General features: G+C 40.7%; 1 protein-coding gene across 1 annotated transcript in view; it reads right to left on the reverse strand.

The window, feature by feature from the left end:
* LOC111871455 (proto-oncogene tyrosine-protein kinase receptor Ret) overlaps window positions 1-23441 on the reverse strand; it is a 252459-nt gene that overhangs the window by 20870 nt on the left and 208148 nt on the right. The window contains exons 8-13 of the mRNA XM_023864596.2: window positions 21478-21773; window positions 19736-19957; window positions 18184-18359; window positions 16092-16331; window positions 6346-6451; window positions 4096-4258 (exon numbers count right to left, since the gene is read on the reverse strand). Of these exons, the coding sequence (XP_023720364.1) occupies window positions 4096-4258; window positions 6346-6451; window positions 16092-16331; window positions 18184-18359; window positions 19736-19957; window positions 21478-21773 (1203 nt within the window). The remainder of the gene's footprint in view (window positions 1-4095; window positions 4259-6345; window positions 6452-16091; window positions 16332-18183; window positions 18360-19735; window positions 19958-21477; window positions 21774-23441) is intronic.

Here is a 23441-nt window from a genome sequence, read left to right on the forward strand (position 1 = left end):
TTCTTCTGCACTGTGCTGTGTCTGTAATTGGCCTTGCGGCTGTTGACTCGGCACATTAATAATAAAGAATTGAATTGAATTGAATTATTATTATTATTATTATTATAACAAGCTATTGAAGTTAAAAGTAAGGAAATATAATTCAATACATATTAAGAAAATCCCAAAAACCATCACTGCTAGTATCATTGTCAACATTTCTGTGGATATGTCTGCAGGCATTTCACGGCCATATGAGAGATTATTTCTGAAGGATTTGTGCAAAGCTCATTGCATATACCCGGGTTTATTGTCTTTGATTCGATGGAATACCATTACTGACAAACAAACTTCCGCGGTCACATCTAAGCGAGTCACGAACAGAGTTGAAATCCAAGGCATTATGGAATTATTGGCAATATCTACTGCAATCAACATTAACTAACAACGAATTAAAAATGTACAAGTTGCTTACATCTAATGAATGAAATAAGACTGAAAAGAAATGGTTACAATGAATTTCAACGCTTAAACGAACTGTTACGCTTCCCACGTTAGAGATTGCACACTTGCCATTTTGATATCGTTGATTATAAGGAAATTAAAGGTACATAGGTTAGGCGGCCTATAATTCACAGATATTCTCACAAATTTTCATGAAAATTTGCAAAACACGATTGGTAGAATCTTATTAATTTTTAAGTACATAAAATATTTAATGTTATTATAAGCTTTGATAGACCAAAAACAACTGGAGAATGTGAAATGTTTTAAATATTTGGGTAGCTTGTTAACAGATGATGGAAGGTGTACTTGTGAAATTAAATCCAGGATTTCCATGGCAAAAGCTGCATTTAGCAAGAAGAAGAATCTTTTTACCAGCAAATTGGACTTAAATTTGAGGAAGAAACTAGTGAAATGCTACATTTGGAGCATAGCTCTGTATGGGGCTGAAACATGGACATTTAGGGCAGTAGATCAGAAACATCTGGAAAGTTTCGAAATGTGGTGTTGGAGAAGAATGGAGAAGATCAGTTGGACCGATTATGTGAGAAATGAAGAAGTGTTAATTAGAGTCAGTGAGCAGAGGAATATCCTACATGAAATAAGAAAACGGAAGGCTAATTGGATTGGTCATGTTTTACGCAGAAACTGCCTTCTAAAAGAAGCTATCGAAGGAAAGATAGATGGGCGGATAGAAGTGACAAGAAGACGAGGAAGAAGACGTAAGAAGATGCTGGATGACCTTGGGGACAGAAGAGGATACTGTCATTTGAAGGAGAAAGCTCTAGATCGCATTAAGTGGAGGAATTGTTTTGGAAGAGACTGTGGACCTGTCGTCTTGACAGATTACTGATGATGATGATGATGATGATAAGCTTTGCTTCTGTTGTTAATAAGAAGTGTAGGCTAAAAAGAAGTTACATGAAATGTCTATGATTTTAATCTAATTTTTTTTGTACTTAAAAATTGGTAAATGGGCACTCTTACGTAGTCATGATAATGCTAATCATGAGTTATACACGTTTCCTTTAAATTCTTCAGTATGTCTGTAAAAGGACAGCAAAAGTTAGAAGGTAATAAATACAGGGCTATTATATTTGTAAATATTTTTACGTGAGTTAAGTTTATGGTTCTGAAAATCTTGACACGTTACATGACAGTTTCGCTTTGCTCCATGTTTACAATTTTCAAGAGAAAATATTTCATACGAATGCTGAAATACTTACTTTCACATACCTGGGTCCGTATATCAGTAAGCTATCGCCATCAAATGAAACGTAAATATCGGCTTTTCTGGGGATTGTCACGTTGTCTTTTTTTTTTTTTTNTTCATAGGTTATTTAACAACAGCTTCAGTGTCGAGACTATAAAGTGTCGGGCGGTTTGGTGAATTATGAACTGGAAAGCATTTGGAGGATAGCGATCGTGGCCTAATAGAGATACTATCTAAGCATCCGTCTGGAGTGACTGAGGAAACCATGAAAAACGTCACCAGCCGGGATAGCTCGTGTCCCGACCTAGCACCTACAAAATAAAAGGGTAGAGCTTGAACTCTATAAACATGTTCTGTACTATGGAGTTATCTTATGCGCCAAAATATTGAGTACTGAAATGAAAAACCGTCCTGTTGATACCACTGTCTATTCATGTGAAGGCCCCTTGCACGACAGAACCTTCTCAAATCCCGAAAAAAATGGTCCGATCACCATGTTCCTGTAGCGTTCTTGGGTGGCGGTAAGAGCATTGCCTTCCTCATCCTCAATGAAATAGGGGCCTAATATACCGTGTGCTGAGACGGCACACCATAGCGTCACACGTGTACTGTGTAGCGGTTTCTGGACGATAACATCTGGCCGCTCAAAACCAAGGAAGCGAGTTGTCTGGCGACCACTTCCGTATGAATGGAAATAATACTCAACTGTGAATACATTTTACTCCGTCGAGAGACCCATTTCCAAAAACTGCACAACACAACTTCCTTTTCACTACTGGAAACACGTGCTGCTGGAGTTATGCCCCGTCGACAGACGCAAATGCGCGAGTTTCAGTACTCCACCTTTTGCCTCATACTGTATTTTACGTAAATTTACTTATCTAGTTTCTCGAAGAACTGTGAACATATGCATTGTCAGGCTTGCAAATTAAGTGACACAAGTACAGAACTCAGATCAGAAGATCGCAAGGCCGCCATGTGGGTGTTAATTATGGCAGATTAAGAATATATATATTCTCTGTATATACATATGTGCACAAGGACCGTGCCATAGCTCAGGCGGTTAGTTGCCGGCTTTCCACCACGGTGGACCGGGTTCGAACCCTGGTCAGGTCATGTGAGATTTGTGGTGAACAAAGTGGCATTGGGGTAGGTTTTCTTCGAGTACTTCAGTTTCCCCTACATTCTTGTTCCACCGACTGCTCCACACTTATCTTCTATCGTCCTAGGCTGGCACAATAGATCAGTCAGTGACCGACGTACCAAATGGCCTCTCTCACCCCACCCCAAGAAAGTAAAATAAAATATATAAATATTGTCGCGTATTGGGCGTATGACGCGACAAATAAATTCACGCCGTATTTTATATAGCGAATTTTATTTCACATTCGCACTTACAATCACCCAAATTACAGATTTACGATTACTGCTATCTGCAGTATCACAAATAGTACACTCCAAATGCCAGAATACAACTGATTGGTTGCTGGCTAATTCGGAACTAACTCGGAGGTAACTCGAGGACTGACTCGTAGGTAGCTCCAGGACTAACTGTGAATAGACTTCGCTGCGCCTCATGTAGCCTCGATCGGACAATACAGAAAACGGCCACGTAATAAGCACCCTTGTTGCCCGGCGCTGTGTTGCNTACAAACTTAAGTTGTTTGTAAGGCCATGATGTTCGTTCAGATTTTTGTGAGATTCCATAAGTTAGTTCCAAAGTTATCCGGAGGGAGGAGAGAGGGGGCCTTATAATCCTAAAAGCATATGGTTTCATATTGTGACAGATTGGGACGTTTATAGGAAAGGAATAGGTAAACACGTTCCAACCAACGAACATTCAACAATAGGACATCCATTGTTAGGTAGAAGACCGGCAAACATATCCCGCAGCAATGAATACTCAAAAAATACATCCATTGCTAGGAAATGCATGGGTGGACACGCCTGATAACAATACAGCATATCCGTTGCTGAGAAATTGATGTATTTTCTATGGGTGGTCCGTGCCGAGCCTATATAGGAAGCCGTGGAGACTGGCCCTTTCCAGCCAATGGTTCAGAGAAACTTGTTTTGTAGGCGCTGCAATTTCATTAGATGGATATTTGCCGCGAATTTCCAGATATAGCACCCATCTATTGAAATTGCAGCGCCTACAAAATAAGGTATACAAAACGCTCACAAACGAAATAAAACACGAAAATATAAAAATGGATTGATTATATAATATTATAAACAGTAATCCTTATATTCAATACTTATTTTAGTTAATAAATAATACATTAAACCAGAAACCTTAGGAGGTTTGGCAAACGATAGCGAGCGGAGAAAGACAGCTTCCTAGTAAACAAGGGGGAAAGGAATAATTGAACATAAGGCGCATGAAAAGCGTAACTTACCACTGTTCGCGGGTCAGGGGAGGCAATAGGAACTGCTGGGTCATAGCTGAGGAGTTGAGCGTCGCCTGGTTGCAGTGCTCGGTCCACGTAGTCCGACTGGACGCCGGAAAGAGATGCCACACTCCCCACATACTTCCGCTCGCGTCTTCCTTTTCCAGACATTCTGATTTAATAGAAAATAAAAACAGTATACAATTTAGTTACGTAGTAATGGCCAAGGGAAAGGGAGGGTGTTCAGGGTCAGTGATCACCGATTCTGTGACAAGGGCCATCCATTACGACTGGAACAGTAACCTCAGGGACATGACCCACTAGTCAATGGAGCGATGTAAAGGCTTCTGGCCAAAGCAAATAACTGATTGCTGTGGAGGCTAAAAGCAACACTCGTACCCTTCATTATAACCAAAACAGCTACGTGATTCGGATGATGTTGATGGCAATGGTGAGGATAATGTTGACAACAGCAATACCGAGAACTGCAGTAATTGATATAGCCTGCTTTATGTGTCAGAACATTCCCAAGATCAGATTTAAAAGAATGTAAAATGTTTATGAATTTGTGCAATCGCATGGAGCATTGGAGCTTCGAATTTAATATTATCCTCCAATCAACACCTTGGTATTACAGGTGCTCTCTTGTCTACAGGGATTTTCGAAGGAAATTTTGTAATTATTTTTATCTACAATTAAGAATTCAGAATTTTCTATGTAAACCTCGCTCCAATTTTGACATTCGGTGCATAAAGAACATTTTATGTTTAATTTCCCAGTGCTTATTCGCCAAAATTAATTATTCTCAAATATGTCAAAATTATCTCATGATCGGCCTTAACATACACGTAAATTGTAGCGTAATTTACGAGTAATTCAGTCACTAAATGTAGTTCAAATGGTTTCGTTCACAAATAGTCTTAACATTTCCAAGTTCCATACCCTCAGTCTTAAGGAATTAACCTTGAAAAAGTTATGTAATTCTGAGCATGTATTTAACTGACAACTATCCGATGAGCCACAGTGTTTAAAATTCACAAGACTGACAACGTTTCAAACGTTTGGTTGAGGCATTTTGCTACAAGACGTAAGGTTGTTGGTTCGATTCCCTACGACATTGGACTTTTCGATTTACCTAATCCTTGAAGCCGCACTGTCTCTCTGGGGTCGACAGAGACTCTAGCAGAAATGAGCACCAGGAATCTTTCTGGGGGGGGGGGTAAAGGGTTGCCGAAGCCTAAGGCTGACAACCTCACCGCCATATGTGAGCCAGTTGTCTAGAAAATGTGGGAGCCTCCACGGCTTTACAAAAGAAGGAAACTGCTCTCGGCAACGACTGGGCAGTAGTCTCGGTGGAACCTGGAGCCGGTATGCAGTAGGTACGTAGAAGAAAATTCTCTTCCACCTAGAATCAACCCCAGTCTTTCAGCCTGGAACTAGAATTTGTATTGATTGCGTATACATACACACGTATATTTATGAATGTATTTATCTATTATGTATATGTATTGAGACACTATGCTACAAGCCGGAAGGTCATGGGATCGAATCCCGATGAGGTGGATTTTTTCAATTGACCTAATACTTCCAGCCGCACTATAGCCCTGGGGTCGACTCGGCCTCTAACAGAAATGAGTACCAAGAATATTCTTGGAATATTCTTGGGGGTAAAGGGCGGCCGGCGCGTAAGGCTGACAACCTTGCCTCCATCTATGAGCCGATTATCTAGAAAATGGGGGAACCTCAACATCTCACAACCCTATGGGCCTCCGTGGCCTGTTACATTGATACCTTTACTTACTTACTTTTTCTTAATTGCTAGTTGGGTGGGACTAAGTCCCTTGTTCTGCGGCCACTTCTGCCCTATTGTACCAGCCTCAGATGATAGGTGAGGGTGATTGTGGAGCAATTGGTGGAATGAAGATTGGCAGGGGAAACCGAAATACTCGGAGTAAACCTGCCCCAGCGCCACTTTGTCCACCACAAATCCCACTTGACCAGACTTACTTACTTATGTATGTACGTGTATATATGTATGTATGTATGCATGTGTGTGTGTACGTATGAATGTGTGTGCGTACGTATATAAGTATGCATGTGTATGTGTATGAATGAAGACATGCATGCATGCAGCTATGTCTGTGTGTGTACGTATATACGTATTGGATTATGTATGCAATGTGCTAATATTCTGTTGAATTCTTCTTGAGACATGAACAGTCTAAAAATAAGTACATCTGACTATACTACAATGCAGACCTGTATTTCCAGCAGATGTAGACGCCTGTGATGGAGCACAGCAGGAAGAAGCTCCCTATGACGACTCCCACGAGACACGATGCCCCGCAAGTCCCCTCGTTGATAGCTTCAGTGAAAGAAATACCAACATTTTAGTGTCGAAGTGCGGCTCCAGTTTAGCTCATAAGGACTAGAGCACAGTCAATATTGGAGACTATCCAAGAGCCCATGTACTTGCAGGTATACAGCCCATATACCGTATTTACGCATGTATAGGCCGCACATTTTTTGCCAAAAATTCAAGAGGAAAACTGGGGTGCGGCTTATATTCGAAATATTCGAAATCACACTTCATTTAAAAAAAAATTATATTCATAATTAGTAATACAGGGTGTTCTACTCCTGAAATAATATTCCAAGAAAATTATTTTTTTTTATAATTTCTGTCTGAAAATTGTGCTGCGGCCTATACACGCACGCGGCCTATACATGCGTAAATACGGTATGTGATTTTGGAAAATGCACTCAGACTTGCCTACTCATTAGCATTTAGGAGGAAATAATAATACAACTGAGAAAGATATCCCAAGTCAACACAGCTTACAAGGTGACAAGTACGGATAAAGTAGCACTAAGGATTGACTTCTTGTAGGCTTAGAAACGGCAGATAGTGATCTATAGTAGTCAGGCAAAGGAGGGGCTTTATATTGTATTCTGTTATGGCTATACATACCTTTGTTGGACATTGTTCGCTTTTTCAGTTTCTTAATTTATACACAGTCGAGAGAACACCTTGGATGAGAGATCAGCCCATCGCAAGGCCTCTACCTACACCCAGAACAACACAAATACAGAATAAACGCACACAGGCATCCATGCCTCGAGTGGAATTCGAACCCACGACCACAGTGTTTCAGGGGGCGAAGACTGTATGCCTCAGACGGCGGGGCCACTGTGACCAGCAGAAGAAGGATATAGGAGAAATAAATTGTGAAATACAGGGCCTTCAATTTATGCCGCTGCGGAAATACTTGGAAAGTGAGCTGCCGAAATCTAACTCGGTGAAACTTCCGACTGCCTTGCGACGACACACATATAATGAAATCCCTGTAGAGTAGATGAAGTTTCCGACTGTATTTTTCTTTCTCAAGATATTCTTGCAGCATTCTCTTGAGATATTGCAGGTCATGCTCACAGTAACAGCGAACCGCGATTAATTTGTTACTGAGGTTGTAGCATGTCACGTCATAGATGTGTAGGCCTATGTATGTATATGTGTACACTAAATCTAAGAGGGTGATATTCAATAAATTAAGAAATCAGAAAATACGCCGATTTTTTTTTCTTGGCACTACAGCCCCAGTGGGCCCAGGCCTACCTCCACGAAATTCTCCGTTCACTTCGGTTTTTCTAGATTTTACACATTCGGTAGGACTCCTTGGGCGGGTGATCAGCTCGTCTCAAGGCCCCTACCTGTATACAAACCCAGAAAAATGCACACAAACATCCATGCCCTGCGTGGGATTCGAACCCACGATCCCGGTTTCCAAGCGAGCGAAAACAGGTATGCCTTAGACCGCTCGGCTACCGTGACCGGCCGAATTTTAATAATCTGAATAATGTAGCTGACATAGAAGAGGACTTAATTTGATGGGCAGGTTTCGTCTTGACTTACGACTAGTAGCGGGTAAAATAATTGATTGTTTTCGCCTTTTAGGTTTCTGTTGCATGTCTCTTTAGTAACAATTTCTTTTGTTGGTCCCGTTCGTCTGCAGTGTACGTCCATGAAAACAATTAAGAAGCTGTTTCAACTGTGTAGGTTGTTATGGTCTGGAAAGAGACCAGAGAATGGTAATTAGTGGTGATTAATGATTCAAAAGCAGATGATCGTAGTGTATGTCTGCCTGAAGAAATTATTTCGGTATTCTCCTGCAGCGCCTGAGGAAGACCAGCGAAAATGATTTTAAAATAGCCAGTAGCGACGGGCTACGGGTCCGACAGTGGGGGTATCATTTCCGGTAGGGCCAAGAGATTCCTCTCTTCTCCACAACATTCAGACCTGCTGTTAAGACCCACCCAAGGACCGCGCCATGGCTCAAGCGGTTAGTCGCTGGCTTCCCACCGCGGCAGCCCGGGTTCGATCCCAGGTCTGGTCAAGTGGGATTTGTGGTGGACAAAGTGGCGCTAGGGCAGGTTTTCTCCGAGTACTTCGGTTTCCCCTGCCAATCTTCATTCCACCAATTGCTCCACAATCACCCTCGCCTAACATCTGGGGCTGGTACAATAGGCCAGAAGTGGCCACTAGCAATAAAAAAGAAAGGCCCACCCAGCCTTTTATCCAATGGGTACCTGGGGCTCTTTCCTGGGACGTAAAGCGGCCGCAGCGTGAATTTTATTATTAATCTCTATCTAGTGCTGAGGTCAAAATATGGTGGAGCTATTTCTCCATTCCCCATACGTCTTCATGTCGTAGTACTTAAGTAAGCATAAGGGCGATTTTACCATTACTTTCGCCATATTGTAAATACATTCGCGGGGAGATACCTTTATAAGAGCTTGCTCTGCCACAAATACGTTTTCATGACCACAGGCAAAAAATGAGTAGTGTTTTTTTAATTTTCTGTACGTTGAAAAAAAAAACTTGATTTTGAAAGATGAGTAGGGCAGTCTACTATTGAGGCTGGAGTTGCAGATACAGAGAAACGGAGAGGAGTTCGTAAACATCCACATGACTAAAGGGATGCTGCACCCAGAGATGAGATGCGTGGTTAATCGAGTGTTCAGTTCATGAACTGAGGCTACTCGAGTAACTAACTACGTGTATAGCCAAAGTTTTAGGTGGTTCGCCGAATTTTACACTTAAGACTCTCATCCCGGCTGTCTTAGTGGAGTGAAGTGGCCTAGTTGACTGGTTCAGTGGTTTGGTAACTATGGGATGGCGCTTGTCTGAATGTTAGGGGGGGGCTACTGCTTACTTGAAGCTGGTGGCCGGGGCATATCCTCGCGGTTCATTTCAAAAGCCACAGTATCTTGAGTCTGTGTGCTTGCATCAATTGCGGGATATGCTGTTCTATTTCCGATAGTTGGGGAGGGCATCTGGAAAAAAAAACAAATTTCTTATAAAATTCCGACTGGATTTTAGAAAAGATGAATATTAAATGGACTTTTATTCAAATATTATACTAGCACGCAGGATACATTCTCGTTGGCATTTTAAATTATTCATACGCATGTAATTTTTATTCAATTACGTTATTTCAGATTAGATAAGGAGGGCATAAGTTATGTATTTCTGGAACAGCTGACGTCACCGTCCTCCGGGCTGCGGTGATATTATCATCCATTACGATGCGATCGTACACATAAGACACTCTATTTCTGAGGTTTGAGTGACGATATACAATCTTCATTTCTTAGTTCTGTCTAATAGGATACAATGTTATGAAAATGTAGTTCATGTTTTAGTTGGAAGCATGTGTTAGCAGTAAACTGTAACATTCCAGTGTAGTCTTCATCTGCCGTGAATTTGTTTTTAAAATGCACTTTGTCCTCAAAGAATTTTTATTTTTGTGGAATGGAATTCCTAAAAATTACTGATATGATTCATATTGGTACTTCAGCTGTCATTCGGTCGTCGTGTACTTCTTGACGCTCTGTGAAGGAACTCACTAGGCACCATCAACCGATACTGCTCGACAGTCCAAGTTACGGGCATGCTGGATCTGCTATGGGTACCAGAGTGCGCCACAGTCATGCAGTGACTTTGACCGATATATCGCTGTTAGAAAGTTATTAGATTCTGTTCTCAGCACACTTCTGTTCATATTTCGGTGCAAAAAGCAAAGGTACTTATACAGGAATTTCCGTTTTTAAAGATGACTTCATAATGTATGACGTGACGTGGTCCGTACAGTGGCTTGACTTCATATGAAAGTACTCTCTCTCTTCCATGCCGAGAGAATATAATTAGTTTGATTACAACAATATTCAAAAGAGAAAAAACCGTGTTTATTTCAAGAGAGTAGGAAAATATAAGAACACTGTAGTAATTAAACATTAAAAAGCTATCTCTGTTGAACGCTTAACGGTAATAAGGAATATGTGTTTTTCTAAGACACAGTCAAAGACGTCAAAAAGGAGTAACAGAGAACATAGTCATTCTCTTGGTTCATGACTTCTCCTTCACTGACTAACGGAGCTAACGGAGTGCCGTTGTCTCCGTCACGTCCGTCACTCTGTGATGCCCTGTGTCTAAGGAGAGAGCGATGTGGACTGCGAGACATTCGTGGAACATATTTAATGCCGTCTATTGGCAAGTGTAAACAAACGGTATTACTGTGCATGATTTTTATGATGAAAATAAGTTAGTGTAAAATGGTAACAGCGAACAAAACACCGGAAATAAGATACTGAATGCGGCTACGTAAGAATCAGTTTTAAATAAATTCATACATAAAATTTATTAGCCGAAGATTACGTGAGGTTATTATTACCATGTAAAGAATTTTATGATAAGTTTCATTACGTGTAAAACAAGTCGCAATGTATAATTTTACATCGTATTTACAGAATTACAAGTCCTTTTATCTCAATGACTGTGTAATTTATTGATTTTAGTAGTAAATTTCAGAATGTTTTGTTCCCGATTTATAATTATTTATTATTAATCGGATTCACATTGTTGAGTGAATTGCATTAGACATCAACATGGGAACAATAAAGTGAGACGACCATCTGCGTACACAGAAGAAGACAACCATACGCTCGATCTAGTGGGCAATGGTAAGTGCAATAGTGTTTAAAGCTTATCATAATTGTGTTTTAGTGTTTTGTTTATTACAGTGAAACTTACTGAACCTGTAAATCGTATTTTAAATGTGTACAATTTGAAAGAGTATAGACAATCCTGGTGGTTAGTATGCATACCAAGAAGTGTTTGTTCACTGTCCCATCTAACCGCGTCAGACCGCGCTGGGGTGAGTGGACAACATCTGATTTAATAAGAAATTTGATAACCAAAATAAATGGTTCTGGGACTGTAAGTTAATCCAACAACATATATTTTATTTATTTCCACATCAGTTACTCAGCTTCATAGATCGGGGTATGATATATTGTGTAACATACCTTGTAACAATGGTTTCAAAAGTGTGGGGCATCCAATCAATTAGGGGAGCGACTAGTCGTTTGAGGTGGGGCGCGGGTTCTTTTGGGAAAGTAATTTAGTGAACTGCCGGTCACGGTGGCCGAGCGGTCTAACGCATGTACTGTCTTCTCTCGCTTGAAAACCGGGATCGTGGGTTCGAATCCCATTCAGGGCATGGATGTTTAGTTTGTATGTGTGCGTTTTTCTGTGTGTACAGGTAGAGGCCTTGCGACGAGCTGATCACCCGCCCAAGGAGTCCTACCGAATATGTAAGATCTAGAAAAACCGAAGTGAACGGAGAAGTTCATGGAGGTAGGCCTAGGCCCACTGGGGCTATAGTGCCAAGAAAACAGAATTGAGTGAACTTGAATGGATTATAATCGGCTGAAGGGCAGAACATTTTAAAAATATCTACAAATATCAATTGATATAAACACAAGAGATCCAAAAGAAGGGGTTTCGCTGTGTTAGTCAGACTTTCTGGGCAACTCTTGGTCATTTAAATCGGTCAAAGCCACAGTGTTGTGCCTTTCTCATAATTCCTAGTTAGCTCCCCCGACGTTCTTTTAACCAATGTAAGGATGCGTGTTTAAATACACCGATGCAAAACAAAGCATTCATTTATCCATGTATTGCGTCTCACCGTTGATAATTATTCACAAGCATTTCGATTAGAAGTTATATAACCAGCGCAGCTGACAAGGTTTCATTATTTATTTTAATTATATCTCTAATGTGTCTCTAAAAGGGTTACTAATGGAAATTGCTTTTAAAATGTTTCCTTGTGAAGAAGAAACTAAATTAACTTCACGAAGTAGAGTCATTCCTGAAACGCTGGTCTTTGCTCATCTTTTCGAAAAACTCTTCACTCTTCATGAAATTGGATTGTTCAGTACGGTGTACATAATATGTGAGTGTTAGTTCATATCCTGAGGCAAACAGAGCTACACCGTCGTATCTTATTTGTTCAAGACACTTCTTCTTAGCATTGCCCGCGTAGTCTAGGTCTCCAAAATATTTTCTTACTTTTAAGTTTCCCAACTAAATTTTGTATCAATTCTTCAGCTCTGCCGTGCGTGTTTAATGATTCGCCCATCTTTTTTTTCCCCCTCGGTTTGATTATACGGGTGATGTTTGATGCAGAGTGTTAATTATGAAGGTCCTCCTGCAGCTTTCTCCAGCGTCCAGCTACATCCTCCCTCTGAGGTCCACATATTACCCTCAGCACCCTATTCTCAAGCATCCCAAATCGATGATTTTCCTTTACGGCGAGAAACCAAGCTTCAAATCCATACAAATAGTTACTAAATCTTAAAATTTCTTATACTTTATTCTTTAAATTTTTTATACCAGACGGGAGAGGAAAGATCCTGAAACTAAAGGTTCCCCAAATTTAATCTGTTCTTAATTTCTCTGTGAATGAATATCTTTTTTGCAGTCTTATATAAATGTGTGAAGTTCATACATATTTGAAGGTTTTGGTATCTATATTATGACAGTGATTAAAAGAATAACCTAGAATGTGTTCTCACAGGTAACACAGCTGAATTATATTTGTTACACTAATTTTACCAGGTTGGGTACGCGATTGAGGCACTATGCTACAAGCCTGAATGTCGTGAGTTCGGTTCCCGTTGAGGTTATTGGATGTTTTAATTTACCTAATCCTTCTAGCTGCAATATGACCCTGGCGTCCACTCAGCCTCTAACAGAAATGAGTACCAGGATTCTTCTCGGAGGGAGGGAGTAGAGGGCGGCTGGCACGTAAGGCTGACGACTTCACCGCCATCTGTGAGCCGATTGCCTAGAACAGCCGTGTCAAACATGCGGCCCCCATAGCCACAAAGTGCGGCCCCTCAACTTTTAGAGCTAATTGATATTAAAATCAATATTAAAATTTTAGTAGAAATATTTTTTGTAAAGACAATTTTCCAGCAGACCAGAAGACAAGAAGTCTCACGCAGACATAAATTAGCAGGCTGCAGGAAATTAAATGTTTGCTATTTCTAACATAATTTCTTGTTTAATCTCTCTTTTTACATATGGAAAAGCTGTTTAATACTTGTAAAAAATGTCACAGTCTCGCTTTTTAAAACTGTACGATATGTGNTTCTATTTTGAAGTAAGGCCCTGGACTATTATTTATAGGGCTGAGGTGGCCCTCTGTACAAGTTGAGTTTGACATGCCTGGTCTAGAAGATATGGCAGCCTCGACGCCTCATAATCCTATGGGCCTTCATGGCCTCTTACAAGGAAAGCTTTATCATTTTTTACCTTGTACACTAATTGTTACTTTCTTGTTGATTTGTGTTGTGATTGTACGGGAGCTCTGATGTATGGAGTAGGCCTACAGATAGCGACTGCTTAACGGCAATACTAGTAGTGATAATAGTCACAATAAAGCAACAGCGGCGGTAGCTCTCGTAGCGATGCTGATTGTTTTGGTGCTAATTGTGTTGGAATGTAACCTGAACAGGGGAGCATTTAAATATATAAATAATAATATCATCATAAAGAATAAGTGCACATAAAATGTGATAGCAATACGGGCGAAAAGATGAACAAGTCATTCCAGTTCGACCTAATTCCACGTGACAGGATATAGTGTTTAGAGAATGGAATATCGAGCTAAGGCTAAGTGGCGTCGGTTTTGTTATCCGTGACATTTCTTAACATTTTCACGTAGTCTTCTTTACGATGATGTACTGGTCCGGGGTTGATCCGCCATGCTGCGGGACACCCCATGTCAGCTGTCCGCGACTGTATATTTAAAAATAGACTGTTCTGTATTTTTGAGTTCCGTAAAGGGCTGGCTTCTTCTTCAGCATCTACTCTAGAAGAACTCTACTCCATGGAGGTAGTAACAGAATACTCGACCTACGAGTGTGAAAATAACAGAATGGAGGCAATTACCCATTTAAATACTAAAATTTGTCTAAATATGTCAAATTTCAGTTCGTACCTCAATGGGAATACTTCATATTTCCGCTACAAAGATCAATGTGTTAATGATATTTAAGGAAAATCTCTTTTTATTGTGAGAATTATAAGAAAAACACGCACCGTGGGAAGATGCAGAGTTTTTAGTCTGTTAAAGTGGTACATATACTCTATAATGAGGAGCTTTATAACTTGTACTCTTCTCCAAGTATAATTAGAATCATCAAGTCAAGGAGGATGAGATGGGTAGGGCATGTAGCACGAATATGGCAGAAGAAGATATCTGTGGGATAGCCAGAAGGAAAGAGACCACTCGGAAGACCAAGGCGTGTGTAATTGGACAATATTGAAGTGGATCTTAGAGAGGTAGGATGGGATGGTGTGGATTGGATTGACCTGGCTCAGGATAGGGACCAGTGGAGGGCTCTTGTGAACACGGTAATGAACCTTGGGTTCCATAAAATTGTGGGAAATTTTTGAGTAGCTGCAGAATTGGCGGCTCCTCAAGAAGGGCTCAGCTCCATGAGTGAGCGAGTAAGTAAAATGGTACATATAGAGCCACCGGACTTTAAAGGGTTAGTAACGAAAATCTTCTTAATTTGTTCCCTAGGCTAGATATAATTCAGGTAATCAGATCAAAGGACGGGGATGGGCGGGCATGTAGCGTGCTTGGTACAAACATTTAAACAATTATTTCGGTAAATCTTGAGTGCAAAGGCACTTGGATCTCAGAGCATTTAATTTGGAGTTCGTAGCAGTCAAAGTGACACACTTTCATATTGGGTAAAAGCAGGTCTCTTTTCTTCTGCTATCCCTTATACAAAGGATCTACCACGCGGATGTGCCAAGGCCTTCAGGTGTACAGCAGGCGATCAGTCTACCCGTCTCATTTGTCACGAAATTGTTTCATACTTGGCCTTGTAACAATTGACTCTGAACTTAGTTCGACTTGGGGTAAAGAACCATAGATCTTGAGCTAGCCACAACGGATCTCCACCATTACATTTTATAATTGGTTTGTGCATTGTACTTACCATACCATAACACTATAGCTTATTTTCGCATGTGCTCGCCATCAGTATTTTTCTCCTACCGGCGCGGCGTGAAACACGATAGGCTGGTGCATTGTAACGCACAGGAATTAGATTTTAGACGTGGCATTCCATATATCAACGGGCTACTGGCTTTCTTTGCTCCATCAGTATTTTTAGATTATACCGATATGTACTGTGGTTTAGTGGTCAGAGTTCCTGGCTACAGATCCAGAGGTCCCGGGTTCGATTCCCGGCGCTACCAGATTTTCTGAGAAGTAGTGAGTCTGGAACGGGGTCCACTCAGCCTCGTGAGGATAATTGAGGAGCTACTTGAATGTAAAAGTAACGGCTCCGATCTAGAAAACCGAAATTAACGGTCGTGGGGATTCATTGCTCTTACCACGCGACATCCTCTATCAGATAAAATTGGCACTAGCTTCGCCGACAAGCGGCGGTCGCTCGGTCGATATAGTTGCGGACTAATGCCACGAATTTTTTTTTCTTATACCATAAAATAGGAAACAACTTCCTCTGTCCATTGTCTTATTATTTGTGATATATCTACATCCCATGCGACGGCAGGTACACCATGAATAAGCGACAGCCAGAATGTGGTACCGACGACAGACAGGCAGCAGACAACTCACCTCTCTCTGCGCTCACATTTGGATCCCTCGGAGGTTGGGTGAACATGGAGGCCGTCGTGACGTTATATGATGACACCGTAGTCGGTGCATTGCTGGAAACTTTCTTTTGCCCCCTGCCAGGAGGAGCGCAGGCGCACTTGTAATGAGGGTCGCAGGTACAAACAACTTTATTGCTCGCACTTGCTATTCCAAGGTTGTTGTTAGTTCCCTCGTTCTGATATCCAGCTCCCGTCACCATATCTGAAAGAAATGTAATACTTTGATCCCCTGTACCGTCGAATAATATGCAGTTTAAGGACAGTTTGAATTAATATGTGTTAAATAGAGTCACTACTATATAACTTGTAATATAATCACCATGTCCAAAAGTAGGTAAGGCTAATACTATTACAATTGAGCCAGCATACTTCAGTCGGTATGTGAGCTGACCGACCGAATAGTCGAGGTTCGATCCTTGGTAGGACTATGAAAATTTTCTCTTCTCTACAACTTCCAGACCGGCTCTGGGATCCACTCAGCCCCTATAAAATGAGTAACGGGGTCTCTTTCCCCGGAGGTAAAGCGGCAAGGACGTGAAGCTGACCACTCACCTCCAATTAGTGCCTAGGTCAAGAAAACGTGGATCTATATATCCACTCCCCCATACGCCTTCGTGGAGTAGTGCTTACTTAGTTAAGTACAGGAGCCATTTTAAATTTATCTTACCCATTGGTTAGGAGGCAGGATGGGCCCCAGTGCCTGTCAGGATGTTATCAAGAAAAGTCTCTTCCAGAGACCGTGGGTCCAACCCTGATTCCTCTGTCGTACAGCCCGTAGCCTAGTCTCTATACCGACTGAGCTGTCCCGGCTACTGAAGTGACAAATTAGCATCGAGAATTGCTGACGTAGAACCCTGTACGTTTGAGCAGTAAGGATGCAGACGAGAAGCGTGTGCTGTAGGTGTCACCGCTACTGGGCCCTTAGGCCCTCTACTTTAAAAAGAGATTTTAGTTCTTGTAACTACAATGAATTTGTACTTTGATGGTTGTACACCATATTCGAAAAAAATCTTACGAAGATTTTTGTCATCTGGGATATAACACTGTGTAGTCCATTGAAAGACAGCCGAATTTTCTGAGGAAGAGATCACCTCCATCTTCACTGCCGAAGAATAAGCCAAGCAAGGAAATATCATGAAGAAAGTAACAAGAGTTCTACCTGCTCTTTCTGAAGACAGAACTATTCATAACCACCGATGTGAGAACCTCAAATCCTACAAGGTTTAGTGACGTCATCAAAACGTACGGTACAGAAAAATTGCACAGTATTTGAAAGAAATGTCCCTGTGTTCTCACTAGAGTTCAAACTGTAACGTTTGTTTCTAGACTGTTGTGTTCCTTCCTTGCAACTGGGCACTCTATTTCAGCCACTTTGAATAGATCGACAGGTTCGTAAGAGCAAGGTGCAGTATACTTTGTCGTGCCACATGTGGGCGGGGTGACGATTTGAATTCTTACTACAGTTGCTACGAAACGTCTTCTTTCCCAGATGGCTGACATGTTTTGTTTTCAATGATCTTCACAGAGAGTTTATTCAAATGACTGCTGATATTACAATTGCTACTCTCTCAGGTTTAAGCCATGAATTTCTGATTAATTCCAAATCTGATATGTTCTCAAACGAATAAAATTTTCACGTTTGTTCATGTACACGTAGATGTTTATGCGATTTCCATGGCCATCATTCGGTTAATAGTGACTGGAAGTTATTTGCATTGACTTTGTATTATCTACTTATATACTCGTGCGTATATATATATAAGATAGCCAAACTATTTTTGAATTTGAGTTTCTAATTGTCATTCCCATATATCTGAAAAAAAAATATATTTATAGACTAAGCCGAAGTGAAAATAACTTGTTTGTGGTGTTCTGTGTATTTTAGTCCTTATTCTTCTGCTTACTAGTGCCCATCACCGGTACAACTCTTCAGATTCCTGCTTACTAGTTCCCATCACAAGTACAACTCTTCAGATTCTACGTAATACAAGGAAACTTTTTATCGTCCATTCATGATTGCGAAGATTGTGCCTCGTAGCGTGAGCAGAACTTACCTGTGCAGTCCTGCGGACAGATATGGAAGTGAAGTTTCTCTAGAGGGTCACACAGGAAATCTGGGCACGTGTCGATATCTGCAGTGCAGGTAGCATAATCCTTTGTGAGGTTTTCATGTGGTAAAGGCGTTCTGCTGCCCCTCCACATACAGCCTCTGTTTCCTATCGGAGATTTTCTGGAAATGTGCGTTTGAAAACTTTATTTGACGAACTTTAGGATGCAAATATTAATATAATTGTATAGGCCTAGAGTTATAACTTCACACATATGTGAATGTCGGGTGTTAATGGAATAACAAATTAAAATAAATTGCAGGCATTACAAATTGCTTTTCTCAGAGCAGTCTTAGGATACGAAATAACTAATCACAAAATTATAAATGAAGATATTACAAAGAAACTGGAAATAACAGATATCAATACAACATTAAAACCTACCAGTACCAGAACACTGGCAAAGAGTGCCTGAAAATAGAATTTGAGAGCTGCTGTTTCGATATAAATCGAAAGGAAGAAGCTACTAAGAATGAGAGTCATAAGAAAATGAAGAGTTTTTATCCCTGCAAATGGAGCAGACCAAGACGATGGTCATTGATGTTGATGAGAACTTCTGCTTTTCCAAATTTCTAATATGAAACATGCAGTTTTAATTTGATTGCCTATCAAATGCACTATAAATTATAGAACTGACTAACGACTAATGAGACCGCGCCATAACTCAAGCGTTTAGTCGCTGGCTTCCCACCGCGGCGGCCACGGTTCGATCCCGGGTCTGGTCAAGTGGGATTTGTGGTGGACAAAGTGGCGCTGGGGTAGGTTTATTCCGAGTACTTCGATTTCCCCTGCCAATCTTCATTCCACCAATCGCTCCACAATCACCCTCACCTATCATCTGGGGCTGGTACAATAGACCAGAAGTGGCCACAGTACAAGGGACTTAGTCCCACCCCATTAGCAATATAAAAACAGACGACTAATGGCCGAACTAAGAAACTGACCACAGATATTGGCTGTTTTGTTGTTCTAAATTTAAATTTTGTAAGAGACATCTGTCATGCCAAGTGTGCGTGTCACTGTAACGAGTATTATACGGACTTGCTGATAAAATGGCAGAATTGAGGGTTTCGCAGACCAGACGTTTCAAGATTGTGTATAATCCGTGTTCTCAATCAAATTTATTTGTGACGTATCATTGCACACTGTCCAAAAGTCAACTTTCTGAAACTTACAGTTATTATACAAAACATCTGATTGGTTAGCGTTAATATTTTCCATCATTATAAAACATCCACTTTTTATTGGTGTTCGACTGCAGACAGTTAACTAATTTTCCACCGAATGAACCTTTAGTACCTGCACCTCTGAATTTCGCACTATTGGCCTGTCAGTAGTATTCGTAAGGGCGTAAATAACATCATATATTGTAGGGACACCAATTACATGGTATTCATGTCAAGTTAAAATATGTCAATAATAATTTCAATGATTTATCTGTAGTTGAAGAGGGTCAACTAGACGGACGGACAGACTAAGTTCCATCGTGTGTACTTACAAGTCCTCGTTGACAGGGACGGCCTTTCCCGTGCCGACGCCACACAGCTCCTCACAAGCTTTCGGCTTATCTTTCTCAGAACACAGGATCCAGTCTTTGTCCGTCTGATTTTGCCACCACGTGGTTTCATTACAAGCCCCCTTTCCTGCATCACTTGTTATATCCACTTGCATTAACACTTTGTCGAACTTGTTGTCGGGAAACAACACAACGATTGTGAGGCTGCAATGAAACACAAGGTGACCGTGAGTTACTGAGGGCAGGGGGCCCTGTGTTTGGTTCATTACAATGCAGCTAGGGGTATTTCATTGTAAACAGGTTCTACGCCACTGATACACCGAAGAAGGGACCTATATGTCAATGGGAAGTTTATCTACATGCTGCACATGAGGTAAAAGTGAAGTTGTCTCAGTGCTTAATTAGTTAAGCATCACGTCATGAAGACGCATGAGGGCCAGGAAATATAAGCCCAATCTTGACTTCGGCACGAGCTGGAAGGGAGTGGTTAGTTTCACGTCCCTACCTCTTTGTCGCTGGGTAAAGAGTTACCTGTACCCATTAGACAGGGGGCTGGATGGACCTTAGGATGGGTTTAGACGCTGTGGTGAAGAGAAAAGTCTCTTGTCCTTGCCAGGAATTGAAACCAGGCCGTCTATCCCGTAGCCAGTCGCTATACATACTGAGTTATCCTGAATCCTGCTATATACACGTAGGAGTGGTTTTAAAACTAGTCATGAATTAAATAGCATACTAGAGCCTTCTGACTGAAGTGACGAGGGCTAAGTAAGCCTAATTCCTTTTAGGAGGGAAGATTTTATGTCTAGTAGATGATGTCCAACTAGTACTGCACTCTTGCGGTGAAAGTGGGCGTTATGAACTTCAGTGTTGCTAGCAAGATTAATGATGCTGAAATACATTATTTACTTCTATATTTCGTCACAATGCCCAACGACTAGATATACGTAATATAGGATTTGAAGAACTGACGGGCTTTTAGTTTAAAGATAATATAACAGTCTCGCGCCATTCTACTTTTATTTCATATTCTCCGGTTTGCCTTTTATACTTCTGATCAGAGTTTACTAACCATCCCCAACCAGCGATCTTTCATCAGAAGCTAATGGTCTTTCACGTAGCCAGGGACATATGTTCCCTTCAGTGGAATTGAAGGTTCGTTTCTGTGGTCACCAAGTAAATCCATTCAAGAACATAAATTCATCCTTCACCATTTCCTTAAGATTTATTTTAATATTATTCTGCCATGTACACCCAGGTCTTCGAAGTGAACCACTCCCTTCAGCATTCTGAACACTTCGCATTTACCATCTCTTTTATATGTGTTAAATGCCCCAATCATCTAATTATCCTTTATTTAATGACCATTTGGAGAAGAACACAAATCATGAGGGTCCTCATTATGCAACTTTCTCTCACATTCTTCCCTCACTAAGTCAAACTCATTGCTCATAACCTGTTCTCAGACACATAAATCTATATGCCAGACTGAATTTGAAAAGCATGCGAAACAAAAGATGAAGTGGTCTTCAGGAACATCAAACATAAAATGGCTGAAAGGACATTTCCTGGTGAGCATAACAACATAGAGTGTATCATACTCGGCAACAGCTCTGTAGGATGAATGTGTAGTTCAAAATCTCAAGAAAACAGGTTCCGGCAATGCAAATCGGATGTGCCTGACAGAGATTAGATTGTTTGATAGCAAGGTGTTACTGAACACTCACTTGAGGGAGCTTGGTGCTTCATACAGAGCAGTGACGTCAGACACATAGATGATTCCTCCATGTTGTGTCACTTTGAATGCGTCTGTGGACGTCTCAAGGCTGTAGCTCGGAGCAGGACGCGCGTGCACGAGCTCGTGCAGGGCGTCGGGCTGTGCGAGACGCGCGTAAAGAGACGCTCCTCGGAAGATGGACACGTGCTTCGGGTACTGCTTGGCCGTCTCCCGACTCCAGGACGCCTTCTGGCTCAAGGATTCCATTTGGCTGAAATTGCTGGTGATGTTCAAGTGCATATCCACCTGCATATGAATTGATACGCTTTTAGTGTGTATTTTTTCGAATGAAGATTTAAGCTTATGCTTAATTATAAATGCATACACTTTATAGAGAAGATGTTTGTCGCAAATATGTTCCCACATAAAAATGGAAATTATTTTGCTTCAGAATTATATGTGGACTAAAATGTATTTTAATGAAATCAGAATTCCCGATACACAAAGAAGAAGAAATGCCCATAACAACATGTGTCCGGAAACATATAATTTCGGAGTTACAGCTGAACACCTATCATTACCGCTGGATACGTAGAGGAAGACCAACTGCATGGCCTCCACGCTCTCCAGAATCTGAATCCTCTGGATTTTTACCTGTGGGAACATCGAGAACTCCTTGTGCATGCAGCTCCTGTTGACAACCAAGAGGCACTTCATGGCAGTGTGGATGCCTGTCAGACTATCCGCAACTACCCTGGCATTTTTGAACGGATGCGGAAGGCCACGAAGAGACGTGTCGAGGCGTGTATTGAATTGCATGGGGGACAATTTGAGCACTTGTTTTAAATGTACCGCTTCAGCTGTAACTCACAAAATAAATGTTTCCCTATACATGTTATTGTGGACATTTTCTATTGTTTTTGTATGTGAAACTCTTGCCCAAATTTTGTACTAAACCTTCAGCTAACCCTACCAATATAGGTTTTCGTGAATTTTAAGTGATATTATATGTAAACCAAGAACCTGCAAAAACATTTAACTCCTTGGAGGGTTGTGACATTTCTTTAACGGGACTACTGAACGGCGAAACCTGAAATCTTTACCGGGAATACATCTACCGATGCTTTCTTAATGCTTATGCGAATATTAGGAAGTGGCTGTCGTAACATATTGCGTACGTCTTGTTCTGTTAATGACGGGGTCAACAGTCTTCGGTCTCTTATGGAAATGCAAAATTTAAAGGATAATTTCCATAAAATTTCTAAAATTATGTTTTTTAGTATTTGCACAGAGACAACTTAACTTGAAGTACTTTCAATTAACCATTTCCTTAAGAGTTTCCACAAAATCTGATTCGAGTAAAAACTTATATGAATATTTTAATTGCCCATCTTTTCATTATTAATTATTTTTAAGTGCACTTTTCCTTATTCTTTAAAATAACATATACGCTTTCATGCTGTTTTTGATCAATTGTTATGTTATCTAACAAAGTAGCTTCTGCTAAATATTTCATATATTAACGATTGATGCATTAATTAGGTAAGGATTTGCGAGACTGCAGTTGTTGCCCATTTGATGTCACTATCATTCCGTTAATCAGGTAGGACTGAGGAAAACAATAAAATAAAGAATTAGTCAAAGTGTATACTTCGGTTGTTATGCCAACCTTTTCGGTTTCTCTTTGTTTCGCAGGAATTTGCTATTTTCGTCACGTATGTTTTTGTTCTTTTTTGGCTTTACTAAACAGCATTGTGTGGGTTTGCTTTACTAAACGATGTTTCAGCTCAAGAAATATTCTAGAAAGGCATGTTAACAAATTAGATGTTTTCTGCATTTGGCAGTAATGAACAGTACAAGTTAAATGGAAAATAGACAAAGCTTCCTAGTTGCCCGACAAATATTCATCTCAACAACTTGTCATTCTTTTTATGTCACAATGCGCCCCCTGAAAAAGGTTTTATTTTTATTTGC

Source organism: Cryptotermes secundus, unplaced genomic scaffold (assembly GCF_002891405.2).
Source record: "Cryptotermes secundus unplaced genomic scaffold, Csec_1.0 scaffold434, whole genome shotgun sequence".
Classification (NCBI taxonomy): Eukaryota; Metazoa; Arthropoda; class Insecta; order Blattodea; family Kalotermitidae; genus Cryptotermes; species Cryptotermes secundus.